At 43.4% G+C, this 18,974-nt stretch overlaps 1 protein-coding gene across 13 annotated transcripts in view; it reads right to left on the bottom strand.

Moving 5' to 3' along the window:
- Positions 1–610: 610 nt before the first annotated feature.
- The window catches only part of LOC105287054 (rho GTPase-activating protein 100F), a 66,074-nt gene continuing 47,710 nt past the window's right edge, over positions 611–18,974 (bottom strand). For 6 of the 13 annotated variants that reach the window (XM_011352452.3, XM_011352451.3, XM_011352450.3 and 3 more), the window contains 19 exons: positions 17,084–17,197; positions 16,296–16,478; positions 15,527–15,685; positions 14,823–15,052; positions 14,192–14,453; positions 13,341–13,352; positions 12,244–12,502; positions 11,657–11,917; positions 11,217–11,378; positions 10,965–11,128; positions 10,480–10,828; positions 10,172–10,390; positions 9,635–10,023; positions 9,328–9,460; positions 9,115–9,234; positions 8,880–9,040; positions 8,565–8,757; positions 8,055–8,290; positions 5,877–6,212 (listed from right to left, as the gene is read on the bottom strand). In XM_011352452.3, the coding sequence (XP_011350754.1) occupies positions 5,877–6,212; positions 8,055–8,290; positions 8,565–8,757; positions 8,880–9,040; positions 9,115–9,234; positions 9,328–9,460; positions 9,635–10,023; positions 10,172–10,390; positions 10,480–10,828; positions 10,965–11,128; positions 11,217–11,378; positions 11,657–11,917; positions 12,244–12,502; positions 13,341–13,352; positions 14,192–14,453; positions 14,823–15,052; positions 15,527–15,685; positions 16,296–16,478; positions 17,084–17,197 (3,942 nt within the window). Of the gene's footprint in view, positions 6,213–6,883; positions 6,948–8,054; positions 8,295–8,564; positions 8,758–8,879; positions 9,041–9,114; positions 9,235–9,327; positions 9,461–9,634; positions 10,024–10,171; positions 10,391–10,479; positions 10,829–10,964; positions 11,129–11,216; positions 11,379–11,656; positions 11,918–12,243; positions 12,503–13,340; positions 13,353–14,191; positions 14,454–14,822; positions 15,053–15,526; positions 15,686–16,295; positions 16,479–17,083; positions 17,198–18,182; positions 18,753–18,974 lie in introns of those variants that run through there. The other 7 variants (XM_011352457.2, XM_011352458.2, XM_011352446.3 and 4 more) reach the window with 7 other exon arrangements.

The following is an 18,974-nucleotide window of genomic DNA, read 5'->3' as shown; positions in this document are numbered from 1 at the left end:
ATCGCCGTTGCGACGCGTCAGAGATTCCGGCGATTCTCGGATTCGATCGACCTTGTCTTTGATTTCAATCATGTGTAGGATTCCTCGATGATATCGCCGTCATAAATGAAGGATACGCGACAGTCTTTGTTGAAAATATCTTTCTTTTCTGCCGACTAAGCTAACCACGTTCGCGATCGATCCGTTCGTTCGCTCTGTTCGATTTAATTAATTATATCTGAATTAAGATTGTTTTCGAATTTTTTCTATTAACAAGATCATCGCAGCATTAATGTCGATCAAGAATTGTTTGATCGGCGATTCGTGGATCGATGCGACGAGCTTCACAAAGGATCGATCGCTGGTGGATGTAACATTGTCAACCTCGTGACGATTCGAGGGCTTCGGGAAATAGCTAAAACTATATGTATAGTATATAAGTGTGTTTAGTTGTAGAAAGTTCGATAATTATGGTTTTCATTTACGTACGAAAATTTATGCTGTCGGAGCGCGGAAGAAAAGCCGATACGCCCCGCTACAATCTGCTTCTAACTTATAGAAAAATCATGGAAAAATTCTTATTTTTTTCTTTCTTTCTTTCTCTCTCTTTCTTTTTCTATCTCTTCTTCTCTTTTTTTTTTAGAAACGTTTCAGTACGACAAACGTGGTCCATTGTATGTATATTTATATGTTAGTGCTAAGACTCTCGAAGATCCAATAGACTTGTATTCACGACTTGTATCAACGCTCGAGAATTTCTTATAATGTAATTATTAAAGTTGCGTGAAGTTATATAATATATAAACGGAATACGCAGTACCGATGGTGTATTATCAAGTTAAAAATGTGTGGGTTTTGTGCGCTCTTAATAGTCCCTTATATTAGTTTGTTTAGCCAAGGACTCTTGCACTGTGTATAAAAATATGAATTAACCCAGTTGTAAATTAGTGGCCCCAAATAAATTCTAATAACAATAAATATGAAATGTAGTCTTCTCATTATTCTATTAGATATGCTTCAAACCTTCTTAGAGGTACAATGTCAGAGAGAGATTTTAGTTAAAACAAAAAAAATCTAAATTATATTTGTTTAAAAAGGAAAAAAGTCTCTAATATCAAACTTTCTCCTGCAAATTTTCACTTCTACAAAGACCATGCAATGAACTTGAAAATCGAGGATACAAACCCCTGGATCTACATTAAACGCGAATTCCAAGTAATGATAATTAATCGATCAATATCAATAAAATCGCACGAGAGAATTCAGGTAATGCGAGCGTTAAAAAATTATATTTGTATATCGACATTACGCCCCTTGCTCATCCACTGTGTACGTTTCTGCGTGTACACATTCCCCTTCGACTTTTCGATACTTCAGTCATCCCCTTGCAATTGTGAGCAAGTCCCAAGAAGATTTGTAACGTGCCTCTCGAGCGTTCTCCGCTGACTCTTCTCTATTTCCCCGTGAATTTCATGATGCATATCTTTTCCGCCTGTCTAATTTTCTCAAAATCCTTTAGTTTCTCTTCATGCCCATCAACCTTGGATTGTCTGAATCCGTAACGAGAGACTAACATCGAGCATAGTACATCGCGGCAGATTAATAGTGCGCGATCAGAGTGCTCTCCGTTTCCTCTCTTGCTGCGATGTCTCTTGGTACTAAAGGAAGAAATACGGCGGAAAAAGAAAATGTTTAATGAAAAGTGTGGGGATCTCAACAGTGGAAAAGTCGAGAGCGCGAACTGCTGCTGTCTGTCGGTCGATCCTGCTCTTCTTCACTCAGCTCAACGAGTTCGACCAAGGGGTTTATCCTTCATGAGCGATACGGAGACTCTCGAAGGACTCTCGCGTTATATCCAGTCTATGGCGTGTGAAGAGGGCTACTCTCTGAAAGATTACTACCGGATTATCGCAAATGCGGGACGGGCGACGGTCCCGACGAGTCAGATCCTCTAACGAGCTACCATCATACTGCCGATCCCCTGCCGGCCACATTTGCCACGTTTTCCCTCATCCAGGGAAAGTTTACGAAGAATCACACGCTTCAATCGAGATAAGAGCTTCAGAGATAAGAGCAATTTTGATATTCGTAAATTTATATAATCCGATAGATATTCAATGATTGTTCATCAATATGTTCAGTAATGTTAAACCTTCTTGGATGCTTTTACATATGGAAATATCTTGTGAAATCCAGAAAACCAAACGTTACTGGACACTTACACCTCTGATAGATTCAAAAATGATTACTCAAAAGTACTCGGTGAATGTTCGTTTCTCTTTCTGTTTCTGTGGGAACGTGGAAACGTGCCGTCTCACGACGATCTTTCCAGCTTGCGGAATTCGACAGTGGCCAAATGCAAGTTTCATCGAAGGATTCCAATTTGCGATTTCGGACGAAGGACCCGTGTTAACGGAAGAAACTAACGTGTGGACTAACTTACTGGCCATATCCTGGACTCCTTGCGATCGACACGTATCGCGGCTTGTTAAGTCTCAATTAATATAGTATATATACATGTATATGTATTAATATGTACGTACGTAGATACAGGTATAACAACAGTCAATTATAAAATTGCGGCAGTGTGCTTTCACGTATAATAATTAATCATGTTCTCACATACATACACACATACACACGCTCTCTCTCTTTCTTTTTCCCTCATTCTCTCTTTCTCTGACATACAATCGATCTATTACTAGAATCAGGACGGCGAGAAACGCTGGATACCGTTTTTGTGTCCGTATCATGATAAGTTACACTTAGTTGATCGTATTAAAAAGCCAAGATGTATATCATATTGATAAATCTACACATCGTAGAGTGCGAATTCTAAAATGGATGCAACATAAAAGATTATTTATTGAAAATAGGGATGTAATTATTTGAAATAACGTATTCATCATTCTCCGCGAAACTAAGAACGCAAGACGACAGTAATTATAAATTTGAAAGATTCTCGGGTGTTTCTCTTGTGTTTCATCTAACGTTATTCAATTCCTCTACAAGCAAGTAGACAAAGACAATAGGAACTATCACGATCTACAACTGGAAGAATCCGACAGTTTGTGATACAACACGCAAATAGGTTTAGTTCTCAGGTGGATGCTGCTCGAGCAGAAAAGCCAAGAAAGAAAGCTGCGCGAGGCTCACGAGCTCGCTCGCGCGTTCCGTTTTGTCAAGGAGGGTGTCTTTGTCTATCTTTGGCGATCTTTGGCTGTCTTTGGCAGAGATCTATCTCTGAAAATTCGCGGGGAAGAAAGACAGAATGGGAACACCACGGTACCCGGCGTTCGCTCGCGCACGCACATCGAACAACAATCACACGACGGTCTGGGGCTGGATACAGTTTGGAATTGGGTACAGCGACTCGTATATATATGTATGCATATATATATATATATACACATTATATTCAGCTATACAATTAGTCAGTTTCGCGGCTACTTCAGTTAAAACGTCTCTCCATCCCTCCTATCCCCAAATCTACCCCCTTTCGTGCTAATACCCTCGAGTACCCCGCGCGGTAACGCTAACTGTGCGGAAAGAAGAGAGTACGGATGTATGTGTCTATTTTATACCTGTAAGTGTCTCTCTGTTATGTATGTGTGTGTGTGTATTTATATAGATTACAGTGCTTCCCATTTTTGCAATTTTCTTTCACTTTTTCTCTTTTTTTTTCGCTCGCGAACGCGAGCCACGAGCAAGATGCCAATGTGGCGGTAACAATGTAGCGGACATGTGTGTATGAAGATTTGATGACGACCGTGGCTCATGGCTCCGTTCCGAATGCGTGGTGCGCATTGTCGTCGTCGCTTGATCGTTCACCACTACGGCGACGGTTGCGTTTCAATATTCAACGCTGCTCACCCCCTTAATTTCCCCGCCCCACCCTCTTTAATCGTTCGTTTTTACTTTTTGTTAGACTACTCGCACGCACGTTCTTCTTCTTTCTCTCCCTCTCTTCCTCTCCCGCTCTCTCATTCTCTCGTTCATGCTTCTTCTTTATTTTTCATACTTTCTTACTTTCTCCCCTTGCTCTCCTTCACGCGCACGCACATTGTTTTACAGGTTTAGACGTATAATAATACTGGCTATTTTTACTCATTTTTCTTACGTTCTCTCTTTAAAAGTATAGTTTATTAATCGTAGCGTTTCTTTGTTTACTTGTAATTATTATCGTTTTCGGTCAGTTCCTCCCGCGGCAGTTCTCTTCTTCATCCATCACCACTCTTCCTCTCCCGCGACCCGATCTTGAACAATCGATTGAACCGGTATTGATGCAATAGCCAGTTGATTACACCGGTACAATATCTACCCTCTTTGACACAAACACGTTCAAACGATTCCGCCTGGGTGCCCTATTGTCGACATGTAGAAACGCCGCCGTGTCCTCACGTTCTCCCCCCCTACTCGTTCAACATATGTATACGTATCTTTATGTATATTATGTATATCGTCTAGTTAGTTGTTTTGTTTGTTTGTTAGTTTATTTGTTTGTTTGTTCGTCGATTTGTTTGTTCATGTATCTCATTTTTGTTTGTTGTTCCTGTATACGAGGACTAGCTAACGCTACAAGTAATAGTTTTTTATCAAAAGCACACGTAATATCGTGACTAGTCTACATATGTATATATAATATGTATATATGGTATATCGCATATAAACTGATTATTATGTATGCCACGTGCGCGCCTCCCTCCTTGTTGATCGGCTCGTTCGCTCGCTCGCTCGTAATGTTCACGCAAGTTCTCGTGTCATGTAATAACGCCGACGATGACGGTCGTGATGATGCGCAGAGACAACTCCGTCTCTTTCTTTCCTTTTTCTCTTTCATCTCCTTTTCCTCCTCTTTCTTCCCTATCTTTATGTGATCTTCCCGAAAAGAGCGTCGAGGGCAAGGTGTGACGTGATTTATCCGTCTATTCGCGATTCACCATTCGCTTTGAGAGATCATGATTCAGAAGATCGGAAACGAATAAGTAGGGAAAATTCCTGTAACGTACAGAGGACCAGACGCTCGTTGAAGTTGCTCTTCCAGCAACGACTTCGCCTCCCAACGCAGTGAAAACCGTCTTCTGCACCTGTTTCGTCACTTTGGTTCGAGTTTCGTTGCAGAACGGAAATCCCGATATATATTAACTTCCATCGATCTGTCTCCTCTTGATAAAAAATTATTTATTCGCTCGACCACTTCGGTAGTGCTACCGTCTTATGGCTACATATTTAACTTTATACGTGTACGTGTAACTGTATACATCTCATATCCTTTTCCACGAAACTCAACAATTTTGATCAAAGGACGATAAACCGAAACATTCTGGGTCTACTATCTACTCTCAATCTCGCAGCGGCTCTTCGACATAACATGGTAACACTGACCGAGCCACTCGATCAGCTTTTCGCTCGCCTCCTCACCTGTGTTCGCTCCGTTCAACTTTAACAAATCCTTCTCCCGAGCAAACATGCCCAACACAATTGACTAAAACCGATCGATCGCGATCGGTGTGTGCGACAAGGAATTCCCATGAACCGACACCCGAGCATCAGCACCGTGCAACGCACGCCGAGAAGACTCTCGTCCTAACACGCCTCTCCTCCTCTAGCTCTTGTTCAGAACTAAACGGAATTAGCCCTGATCAATTAAATGACTAGTACTTAACGAGTATCAGTACTCAAGGAGTAATATTCAATGCTCAGTACCGAATGATCGGTATTCGTGGTTGAACCAAACGACTAAATACCGCGCAATTCCGTTTTCGATATCAGATCCGCTCGGACGAAGCCTCGCGTACAAAGTCACGAAGCAGTCCTCAATCTCCTCGATGTCGTTGATCGTTGAGGAGTAGTCGCCCTCGTAGCTTCCCCTCGTTACTCACCGCGGCTGGTCGCGGTTAATGCGTCTTGGGTATACGCTGGTGCCAATCGTCGTCGCTGGCCTCGACGTCGCCCTCGACGCCTTTCTCGCCCTCCTCGGGATGCTGGGGATTGCCCTCCTCAGTATCGACGCTGCTCGTCGGCGTCACCTGTTCGATGCCGGTGCCCACGCCGACGCCGACGCCCATACCGATACCGATCCCGCCCGACATGCTCGACGTCGTCGTCGTGATCGTCGTCGTTGTCTCGTTGCATTTCTCATATCCGAGGCCACCCAGGAGGCTCTTGTTAATCGGTTCCGGCGAGGCCTCTGATTCCTCGCTGCTAGGTGAACCGGGAGACGAGACTATCACCTGCGCGAACAAAACGGACCCATCATCGGGGTACGCCGGTTTTAATCGAGTTTTACACTGGATCACATAGAACTTATACGATTATATACGAAATTGATCAAGAACTTTCTTCAAAATTATATTAATGTAATTTTTTTTAATATAATGTATCTCAATCCCGTTATTTTTCAGACATACTGTGTAGAGACCTACTTACGCCTCGATACTTCTTATGACTATCGGGGCTGTTCCTTTGTAGTAAAAACTTGCAATTTACACTTGCCTCTCTCTTTTCGCTTATACATACGCAGCTCTCAAAAGTAGTGTTCAATTCGTACTATGAATGGAATCTGATACGTATCTTTTCGGATTTAATTAAAGTTTTTCTTAACAATTCTACGAGATCGTTATTTTTAAGATCGGCTCTGCGCAATTTTGCGGATACCAGAGAGTCGTGGAAGCGAATGCAATCATGAATGATATGTGCTACATCAAGAGGAGTATTTACAAATACTCGGCGTGTCGATACAACATTTATATCATACAAAATGATGGCATGATGATATGAGAGAAGGTAGAATGAGAGTTACATGAGTGATACGTTTCTCTGATATCTGAATCGGGCCATGCATGTGACAACGAACCAAAGGCGGATGTGTACACGGTAATGAAAACGATAATAACGATAATACCTGTGCAAGAAGCGGCGTCTCTGTGCTGTTAGCGGTTTGGTAGAGCCGGCAATTTGCGCTTGCTCTGAAGAATACGTGCCCAAACCAAAAAAAGACAAAGAAGAGACAACGTAAATTTCGTCATTATAACAGGAAATGACGTCGAAACTATACACGCAAAACGGAAATTATATTGACCCAATATATATATACCCATAAACGATACGGAAATGACATCGAGACATGCACGAAGGCATTTCGTATGAATGATATACACATATATGGAATATATGTACACAATAACTCTATCGAATTTACGCGGGATTTAATGATTAATGCCAAATGTTAATGAATACATGACAATCACAAATCATTTTGGCTGACAAGCGTTTCCACGGCAGAGATTAATTTTGTTTTAAAACAAGAATCATAAATAGAAACGTTCCTCAAAACGCTATATCTCAATATGCCTGCGACTTCACGATAAATGAAAATGAAAATTTAAAACCTTGTCGCGTGTGTGACCGATTGTGAGAATATCTAATAAACATATAAGCAGGGCGAATGAATGATCATGAATGAATGAAATGGCGCAGATTAAATTTCATGGAGGCGCGAACGCGAACGAGGGTTGTCTGCGAAGCGAGCAAAGAAGAAATAGAATCTTATTGGCCTACCATGCTGTTCACAACGTTTCAATATGCATAGGACACGAAAAGAGAAGCGAGAATCAAGGAAACTATTTAGAGTATCGGACGAACGTCGTCTCGATCGGTTCTTCTGGTTCCAAAATTTAAATTTGTTCATAACAAGAATTTGCGATATACAAAATTCACAAGAACCAGACAAATCATTTAATTAATCCTGAACAGCGCATCAAATTTATATTACTCACATAAAGTATTAAACCTAACTCTATCATTCTGCACGTATTATATATAACAAAGAGATTTGGTCTTTATATATATTTAAAATGGTTTATGTAAAAGCCTTCTTTTAGGGTAAAATATCTCTTCTTTACTTATATGCTTTTGAATGCTCGAATGAATAATTTTATGAATATTTCTGTTTCAATAAAATACTTCAGTTTAGATAATCGAAGAGTGTACATGCTGTTTAGGATTAATAATTTTTCGATAACGAATCTAGCTTGAATCGAGGAAAGAAACGCGCGCGGAATGGCGAGGCCTACCTGTCGAGGCTTGACCGGTGGTGGAGGACGAATGGAGGGCCCGAGGACTGCGGCTGCCGTAGTTTGGGGTTGATGATGAAGTGAGGGTGGCTGCTGCCAAGGCGGCAGCCCTGTGCGTCCCAATGTTCCCTGTAACTGTTGCTGCTGCACTTGCTGCAGATGCTGCTGACTGCTGCTGCGCTCGACTACTGGCGTAACTCGAGGAAGTGTTGAACCGACTGAAGAAGTCTTCCGAACTGTCTGTGAAATTAGCTACTGTTTACTCCGCTCTTAACCAACGCCTCTTCTTTAACGTACGTCACCGTGTATACGTAAGCAACCAATATAAAAATAATATTAATTCTTATACGCTCTTTTTATGATATATCTCATGTACGATGATGTCTGACGATGTTCAGGGTGAAAACTAAAATTAATTAAACCAGATCGCGATGACGGAACGGAGATTTGTACTATTAGCTTAGGCTCACGAAGCAATGAGCGAAGCTGCATCAAGAACAACTACATTACCTGACTTTACTGGCCATATCTCCAGCAGATACTTGAGCACGGCGATGGGTTGTTGGAAGTCCATCGGAGGTCCACCCTCTTCCGAATGTAACATCAATACCGGGCCGAAACATACGGCGAGGCTTGCTGGTGACATCTTGTTGCACTGCGACACTACCATCGCCAGGTGATCCAGCAAGTAGATCAACGTGCACTGTCAATCAATAACGCACATTATTAGAATCTGAGAAATCAAGAATTTCGAAAACAATCTCTGTCATGCTTAATTGTTTCATTCAAAAATTCTTGTTTTAATCAAAAAGCGAAAATACGTACCCTATTGACCTTAGGCAGACAATCTAGTATACTGAACATGAGCTTAGCGTTGCCCTGCGGGTCATCCGGCAAACAGACGGCCAGTGCGTCGATCATCATCTGGTAGAGGCACTTGGTGAAGAGAGGTTCTGGAAGTTCTCGCAAATAATCCTTCAGCACGCCTGAAAGGAAGGAAACGTTACAGTCACTCAAAGTGTCGTTAGGATAACTTCACTTTTGTCTCACGGTAGATTACCAGTGATGACATTGATGTCCGGCACGTTGTCGGGCGACAGATTCACGGACCGTGCGTTCCTCTCGAAAGCTTCCCTAAGTATCCTCTTCTTAGTCGCCGAACCGCAGAGTCTGTACAAACCTGTTGCACGGAATGAACGCGACGGTTCTCGTTACGCGTGTACACATACACTCCTGGTCTAAGATCCGCGCGAAGCACTGGAGGATCACTTACCGATGATGTCGAGTCCCCTTCTCTCCACCTCCTCGACGCAACGCCACACGATAATCGGAACGTTCGACATTCCCATCGCCAAAGCCGTGGAAACCCCACCGGGCACTCCGCCAGTTTTGGTTTCTCGACTTACCTGTTTAATTAACAGAGACAGTTACGCTCTTACGACTACTTGAGAGATTTAAATTGCATTAGAAAATAATATTAAGCTTATATATAATATTATATGTGTATATTTATAAATAAAAAAATTGAGGATTGATATAATTTAATCTCTAAGTCTCTAAGATTGGGACAGATAACTCACCACTGTATCCAAATCAACCCCGAAGAGAGGTGCCACCCTCGTAGCTAAAGATATGACCGGCAAACCCCTTCGACGGAAAGTTTGCTGGGCATCGGTATATCGTAGTTTTAAGTAGATTGTGCCACGTGGTTCAACTTTGACAGCCAGCTGATGCTCCGGCGACTCCTTCAGCAGACTCGCCAAATGCACCGATCCCTTGTAACATAGTTTATGCCTGTACTGTGGGTCCCAAGAATAAACGAGCAGATCCAGCTGCCGATTGCCTACGAGGTCCAGCTCGAAGGTCTCGTCCCAGTCAAACATCAAATCGCCTGTTCGCACTACCGTCCGCGCTTTGTGCACCCTGTCGCACTCTAGTACGCAGTACAAGTCCCTCAGACCACAACTAGCTGCAATTTTTTTCATCAAATCCGTATTTATTATATTAATATGATTAAACTATTAAGTCAAATTAAATTGAAAGTTAGAAATTTACATCGTTATTGTTAAAATAAATAACGTTACTGTTTTATTCATAAGTTTTATCCGCATACTTACCTAAGTTCGGTTGACCCGAGGGAGTGGAAGGTGTAGTGGCGGCCGATGAAGTCGTAGTCGATCGAAGACCGCGTCCCGCCAAAAGGTGGACCGACAACAATCCGCTGACCCCGCTTGCCAGATCGCCACCGGTCGTCTCCCCGAGTGAACTCAAAAGCGAGCTCGTCGAGCTCGGAGTGCCTACGGTCGGCGGCTTCTCTATTTTATACTTGAGGAACTCTGCACGGGGAAATGACTCCTTAAGCGCTCGGTCTCTCGCGGATCGCGGATGAGATGATACAAGCGAATACGATAGGCTGGCTAGTCACCTGCAGGATTAATATCTAGCAGTATTTGACCCTGAGTTCTGGTAGGCGTTGGGGTAGGTATGCTCCTCGTGGACTCCAGGTCCAACAGGTTCCTAATCCTCCTGACCGAGGACGCTCGCTGGCTCGCGGAGCTGGTCAACGACGGTTTCTGGGTAGCCAGCGACGAGCGTGCACTCGACGCCACCGAGGCTGGCCTCGGATTCGTTGTACCACGATGACACGTTGAGCTGATTGCCGTCGACGCTCTTAGATTCGCGAGGTTCACTTGTTGGGCTGACGCTGATCTCGTCGACAAGCGGTCGAGCGTACTCGAGAGTGGTCTGTACGCACCGTAGCTGCCGTAGTCACCCTGCGTGAACCAAAGAAACGGAGAATACTTTAGTGATATCCAAATTAAGCATAAAAAAATTGAAAATCATCTTAAATAAGAGCTATTACTGTTATCGAGCTATTTATGAAATTGAATATGAGTATCATGTGAATACCTGATTGACGGCCGCGTGAATGTTCTCCGCACTATATGTGTAGCGGGGTGGTCTACTTGTGGTTGCCCTAATCTGCTCATACAAAGCGCTGGTACTCGGCGTGCGACTCATCCAGGCGCGATACTCGTCCGACGTGAATACACTCGGCGAGGACGGTATTCTGCCTGTTGCGGTTTATCGGCATAATCAGTTTATGGTAAGCGCAGTCCGTCAGCTGTGTTATCAATTACCATTCTGGCTACTCGAGCTTACCTCTGTCTCGTCTGATGGAAGGCAATTCTGGCGCCGACAAAGCGCCATCGCTGTCCTCTTGATCGATCAAGCCCGATGCAACTGTACTGAGGCCTGACCTGAGACCACCAGGCTGCTGGGGCAACGTCCGACCGCTTCGTGGTAGCGAGTTTGACCTTAAACCTGGCAAATCACGATTTAAGCTCGCTCAAAGAAACATTCGTATCACCAACACCTTTAGATGTCAAATTATTGTAACATCCTAATCTTTTTTATCTATCGATATTCCTATGTCGAATATATATCAAATATAGTAATTTGCATTAATCTTTCTTATTTTGTTCACATTTCACTAGATTATAATTTTCTAGATTCCATAATTATAATTAATAAACTATAATATATTTATAACAATTTTATGAATGTTATTTGAATTTGACTACTGTTTTATTATAACTCACCCGAGGAACTCTGACCGATTTGCGACCTCGAAAGAGTAGCTAAGTGCGATACGACGCTACTTTGAGGTGGATTGTTCATGTTGTGCCTATAATAGTAATACGCTGATTTCGGTGAACTGGAGCACGTGGCCTCGGTATCGGAGGCATAGTCCAATGATGGTCGGTGTCGCCTCGTTAATGTGCCGAATTGTGCTTGTCTCTGCGCGGCGGACGTTACGTCAGTCTGTCCGTACCTCGTGTTGTAACGTAATGCTGATGTACCTGATAAAAATTATAGGAAACTATCAGAATAGTAAGTTATATAAGATATGTGCTGTTAATTTAATCTCTCTTTAATCTAAATCACATTTACTCAGAAAATAAATTAAAAAATCATAGTCTTCTAATATTGATCAGCTATCGTATATTTTCCCTGCTTAAATCCTTCCCAAATTGTTACTGTTAATAATGCATCAGAATGAATAAACTACAAGAATATTCTCAAGGATTTAGCTAAGGATGAAGAGAGTTTGTAACGGAAATTGCTCCTCGTGAGTCCCGAAAGTCCCGCGGTAGATATCTTGACAGTAAGTAAACTCATTACCGACCTGACTTCAAGCTGGATCTAAGAAGGGTATGTCGCGCCGGCGTCGTGATACTCGTATAATCGACTCGGGGTAGGTGCTGGTCGGAACCACTTCTTGGCATGATCCTTCCGCTTCCGGTGTGCTGGCCATACCCGTAATGGGTCGACTGGGTGGTTTGACCCGACAACCTGCCACCGACTGATTGCATTCCGCCACCCGTTGACATACGCCGTCCGCCATTCGACGAGGGCATCATGGGCCCCGTGTAGAAGGGGTGTACCTACAGTCGTATGATCACGTGAATTCTTTGAATGCAATAATTAATGTTATCCAGCACACAGACACGAAATGCAATCGAAAGAACAAATAGTCAGTAAGCTTACAACAAGAAAACAAAGTTTGGGATTACGTGATGGATAGCGACACGTGTATGCGGCCTTTATGTTTTAAAAACGCACATAAATACCCGTTTATTCGCATTACGTCCTTGTTCTCTTTTTAGGCAGAACTCGTTAAACGAATGCACTGGTGTAACCGCTAATAGCGGTTGAAAATTTCACTCGTCTGGCTCATTATATATGTATAAACGCTCCACGACTGTTTCATTCATTAACTTTTAAATACATGCTATTGAGACTAATTTATTTTTCCGTGAGTTTTTTTTCTTTCATTAATCCTCTAATTGAAAGTTTAATCTCGATAACTTTTGTGCCGTTACTGCAACATTCATAACTGCAAGAGTAGTGGTTCTGATATATGAATAATCAAATATTTGTCTCGTTCTACGATTTCTTGGATTATTCAAGAATATACAGCAAAGTAAAGGAGAAAATTGTGCGATATCGAAACTTTCTTTTGTTAGTGCAAATTTTATTATTCTTCGCGGATTCTGGTTTAGATTTCAAACCTGATATCACAGCCTATTAGAAAACTTAATGCTAAAGTTTTAAAGAAACTTTTTAAAGAAAATTAATTAAACTCTAAGATTCATTGTACACTTGCGCATTCGTTTGTCTGCTAAGTGCTCGGAAGGGGAGGATACGTATACTCGTCCATTAGGCATTACAGAAAATTGCAGTCATACACAAGTCTACGTATCAAGATAGTGTTGTCTTTACCTTTGTAAAATCCTGGTTAATTTCAATGTAGCATTCATTCATAGAACCGATTAGTCATGTGAGGCACGTGATCGTTACGCGAGCGGATCGGCGAACTGTCGACGCTCCGCGTCGTTCGGAAAAGCTGTCATATATTTAAACGATCTGACATTTATTCTTGCAAAACGTGTACTCTCAAAATTATCGATGGAAAATCCGATATGCCAAGCAAACGTTCAGACGTTGTGTTTTTATATATGACATTTCGATCATCGCAACGTATCTAAAAGATCAATTTGTGAATTATTAATTCTTTGATCTTCTTAATTCAAATTATCCGAATGACCCGGAGATCGCAACAGTTAGTGTCCCGAGACATTGTCACGAGTTCACCACTTTCTTTCAGTCGTGAGATAGCATTCAATGGAGACAGTGAAAGGCAAACAAGTATCAAATTGGTGCAGACAAGTGTGAAAGGGTGCTCGATCCACATCGTCTAGAACATCTATGCGTAAACTACATCGGATCGAAATCGCAGAAACAATGATTTTTCGATTATTTGATACTTGATGATTTCCTCATGGAAAACATCATAAAAAAATTATAATTAATTATATCAAGATTGTCCAGAAAGAACTAGGGAAAAAAATAATACGGTTTTTTAGATTCAATTCGCGCAACCAACACTTACATTAATTGTATTGTATCAAATTATAATGTAAATTATTAAATTTAAAAGATTTTCTGCTCTGTCATTTTCAATTAATCTTCTCCGATAGTTTACTCCTCCAGAATGTTTTCCATCGTTTAGATGGATCTCGATCCGTGTCAAAATTCTTATCTCAGTACTCAAAACATCACGCAAGACTTACTTTTTCAGCTAAGCTCTCTAAAGTCTTCGGATAACCGCGCTCGTATGGCTGGAAATGTTGCGTCGATGAGGGTTTCGGCTGATGCGTAATAACTGGCGGCGGTGGTGGCTGATAGGACCAGTGACCTTCCGGCCGTGAATTGTAGTACAGATCTCCATTGCTCGATCCAAGATCCTGACTCGATCCCAAACCCGTGAGGCCCAGTCTCGATCGTGACGGCAACATCTCCCGCCCGTCGCCTCGTCTTCGACTACTGCCATCCCTGCACGTAAAGAATAGCAAAAACACTATTCAAGACTACTAATGATGGAATATGAAATTAATATAATTTAAAAATTCAAATTTTCCTTCTCCTTTCTATCTCTCTCATCATGTTCAATGATGAACATCCAATATACACAATGCAAGAGATCATTGTCCACTCGCAAAATATCGAATTTCCACTAACAAGCAATTTACAATTATAACAAGTTCCTGAACGAGCAGGGAGCATATATAAAAACATCTGTAAGGATAGGAATTAACAATAATCTACGCGGTGGTCCGGAATAGCCAATTTGCGAGGTGCCTTGCTGCCTGCAATCGTTATCAGCAACCACGAGACAGAAATTATGAGCGAGTCGGGTAATACCTGACGTGGTTACTCGTCGTGTGATCGGTCTCGTCCTCATTCAGCTCCCGTTTGATAACCACCACGGGTGGTGCCTTGTGCTCGGTCTGGCGGCTGTGTGAGATCAGTTGATGCGGACCGTGCCTCGTGGCCAGGACGAGTCGCCTCGGTATCGACATGATGATCACGACATCGTCCAGGCTCATGTGCGTCACGTCGACCAGGTTCACCGCCAAGATTTCATCGCCCACCTGCATGTGCGAATACATGACTGCTCGCGGATGACTGACAGAGAGAGAAAGACACGGCGACGAGACTCCGGCGACCAGTCAAGCGGCAAACGGTCACGGCAAGGACGAAGAGTCCATCCGAGTGGCGACGTCGATCGATGTGTGACCCGCGAAATGTCAAGGTGCAAGGAGATAAATTTAATTTCGGCGCGTGCTCGCGCGCGCGCTACCTCGAGACCGTGGCGTCTCGAAATAAGAGTCGCCGAGAGTACCGAATGGCTGCTACACTGCAGAGCTGCCGGCTCGTTTCGAGCGCCGACGGCAATTAAGTTCCCCGGCTTGACAAAAGGAAGGCGACAGAGAACGATTCACGGGGAGCTTCCTCCCGCTGGCTTCGTTCGTCGCGTCGGTTTCTCACTGTCGCGTCGAGCACGCGGGGTGAGCACGGGGGTGAGCGCAGAGGTCGAGCACACGGGTCAGACGGGAGACTCTCACCTTCAAGCAGCCGCTGTTGTAGACGGCGGTCTCCAGAGCTATCCTAGAGATAAAGACCCCGTCGTTCCTGTCGACGCCGTTGCCCTCGCGTATGTAGAGGCCGAGGGTCTGTCCCGGTCGTTTGATTATCTCGACGAAGTGGATAGGGTGCTTGGGATCCTGAAACGAAGATCGCGGAAGGACTTTCTTAATTCGCGCCGTTGAAAATATTTCACTGCGTTCGCTCGCGCAACGGCCGCGCACCGGTTGGGAATTACGCTGCGCAAAATTGCTTCATCGCCGTGAAGATAATTTTCTCCCGCCGAGTCCCGGGTGTGGCAAATGGCGATGCAGAGAACACCGTTGCATTTGACCGTACGTTGACTCAGTTTCGGAATGAGAAGGAACTAAATAGACCAACGCCGACTTGATATCTCGGCGATTTTTTTCATCCAGTTAGATTATTAGCTTTTTGTTGCGGTCATTGTCAAACATAACATTATTAGCAAAACGAATCTTCTTGCACGTGTCTAAGGTAAAAGGGAGCGAGCACTCATGAATATTTATGTCTCGTACACGACCGACAACGCAGTGTATAAAGCATCAAAAAAATTACTCTGCTCCGCAGTTGTTACGTAAAAAGACCGAAAGATGAACGATAGGCAGAAGGGGTTAATACAGCATATTGTGTAACGAAAGAATAACATGCGAAGCTAATTTATGACTACGTTGTACTCGAATGCAAACGGATCACAATCTGTCGGGAACCGACGGTTTATCGATTACGTACCTGCATAGCAATAAATTTTTTCGCCGCCTCGGAAGCCTGTCTACCCATTTGCCGAGGCTCAATGACACGCACGACCATCTCGCCTCTCCGCTCGACAGCTTCGAGGGCCGCCGCTGTCGAAGCGTCATGATCGTTTTCGACAGTCTCGATCTGCTTGAAGATCTCTGTACTGATCCCGCTCACCTGCAACGGTAGGTTCTTCCATTTCAGGGAATATGTAGCGAAGGTTTGTCATCGGTGCGCGCGGATCGGTGAAATTGTCTCGACGACGAACCTGGCGCTTTATTTCATTTATTCGTCATCAGCAGATTCACAAGAAAAGATATTAAATAAAAATATAACGCGGGGAATAATGTAATATCGAGTTACCTAACAGTAATCGATAGAGTAATATCATTATCTATATCAACACATTAATATCGCGATTAAATCAAATCTTTGTAGATGAATCTCAAGATTCATTTCTGTTTACTTTCAATATTAATACTACAATATCGCTATTATATTTTGTATTGATTTTTGTTATGCAAATGTAGAAAACGTGCTGACGTGATTTAACGCTGGCATGCTTGATATAATTGCGATTTAGATCATGTGAATAATGCATTGCGACCAAGGCACGTGGATACGTTTCTGCCGGTCAACGAGACAGCTTCACATGCAACACAATAGAACTCCATTGGGTGTCGGAATCCGTCGTCGTGCTGTCCGCCAATTGAAGATTGCCGGCACAACGAGCACTAAATTCGTCCATTGTGTCGAACGAGTTAATCAAGTGTTGCCACTACCTTCCTGAAGTCTCCTTGAATAACCATGGGGGGTGGTTCCTTGGGGCGCAACTGGTTGGCAGGTGCCTGCCTTCCAGGACTTGCGCTTATGTCTGTCACTTCCCCCCGGCCCTCCTGCAAAACAATGACCGATTATTTCCTCCGTTGCTTGAGCCTCAAGTGAGCTGGAGTAATTCAAACAACGAGCGAAAACAGAGAAAACTAAGACAACTAGAAATGCTTGATGTTCTATTATTCAATAACGGTAACCCTTACGTCCGAAATGACATTCTTTTACCGGAAATGAATCAGCTAAAGTCTACATCAATGATAACCACAGTCACCAAACTACATATGCCACAGATCAGCTACACACATCGCATATTCCGACCAGTGGCAATTACGTAATTTGAATATTTCATGCCTTACATCACCCATAATTGCAGTACTTCAAAAAATTGTACATGATTTTGATAATGATGATATAATGGATTCTTCAATTATAGACTTATGATAAAATGGCAATATGAGTGATTTAGGTAACTTGTTTAATGTAAACTGAATATATTTTTTGGTTGAAGGAATGATTTGAATGATTTAAAAAAGCATTCTACTTATTAATGGCATCTCAAACTGATACGTATGAGAATGTATGAGCTTATAAAAGGCGGAAAGCATTTCGCAGAGACACGTGACTTGGGATTACCGACGCGAGCATGAATGATATGATCTTGAAGCAAAACTTTGTATTATAATTATTTTTTGTTTTAAAATATCATCGACATGTCAATAGCTTATTTTTCAGAAATTATTTTGCGTTGATATTGATTAATATAATTTCGTGATATGCCGCAATAAAACCACCAGGCATTTGGCCCACCCACGAGAAAACCGTACAGTGTTTTCCTCTCGAAACGAAAATGCGACGTGTAAATCTAGAGTCCCATTAAGAACCTCTCAGGAACGCGAAGGGCCTCTAACGAAACGCACATGGCGTCGCGCGGAAACTCATCAATCTGTCACTCATAATACAAGCACCACCGTAAATCCTCGCACTCGTTGACCGTGATTCCAATCGGACTCGGTACTCCTATCAGAAATTAGAAATGGAAAAACGCACCTTTATCGTGGCAACCATACGTGCGCCGAGCAAGCCTATTCTGTCATGAACACATAAATACTCGCGAACATTGCTTATGATTGCAAAACCGGATAAGGAGAATTACTACTCGTCTCGATGTAGGTATCACAACTCCTTCACGAGATAAAGGAACCTCGAATCTTCAATCGCGCGCGCCTCGAGTAAGCTCATCCACCTGTCGACATTGCATTGTCGAATCACTCGCGATATCAGAACGATCCCAGAGCGGGAAAATGTGCACAAAAGATGAGAACGCACCCCGCGAAGGCATGTGACCGGGACGAGCCACGCGGCTGTGCCGCACATCCGGTCACAGAGCGACAGCAGGGACATCCACGCCGCCGCGGCCGACTTGCAGCCCCTTTCGTTCGCCGGCGGTGCCGGCTCCTGAAGCTCCTGGCCGCCCTTCTTGCTTGCCCACCACCCCCGTGTACCGTGCTCCGTCTTCTCTTTCCGTCTTTCGGTTTCACCCTGCTGGGCGAACGCCGTCGCGCCGCCCTGTCGCGGCGGTCCCATGCGTGAGCGAGTTGTCTCCGGCTAGCACCGTGGAAGACGTCTTCACCCCTGACCTGTACTTCCCGCGAGCGCTTCCGTCGGTCTGTCGGTTTTCCGGTTTCACGTGACCGGCGAACGAGGCGAAAGGGCACGCGTAGGACGGGGTGATAGGTGCCCGATGAGGATATGAGTGCAACGAAGTGAAAGAGAGAGAGAGACAAAATGACTAAACGAGAGACATAGAGAATGGGGAAGTGAGAGTGTGAGAAAAAGAAA

This window comes from Ooceraea biroi, chromosome 9 (genome assembly GCF_003672135.1).
Source record: "Ooceraea biroi isolate clonal line C1 chromosome 9, Obir_v5.4, whole genome shotgun sequence".
In the NCBI taxonomy this organism is placed as follows: Eukaryota; Metazoa; Arthropoda; class Insecta; order Hymenoptera; family Formicidae; genus Ooceraea; species Ooceraea biroi.
This window is presented reverse-complemented; position numbering and strand designations above follow the sequence as displayed.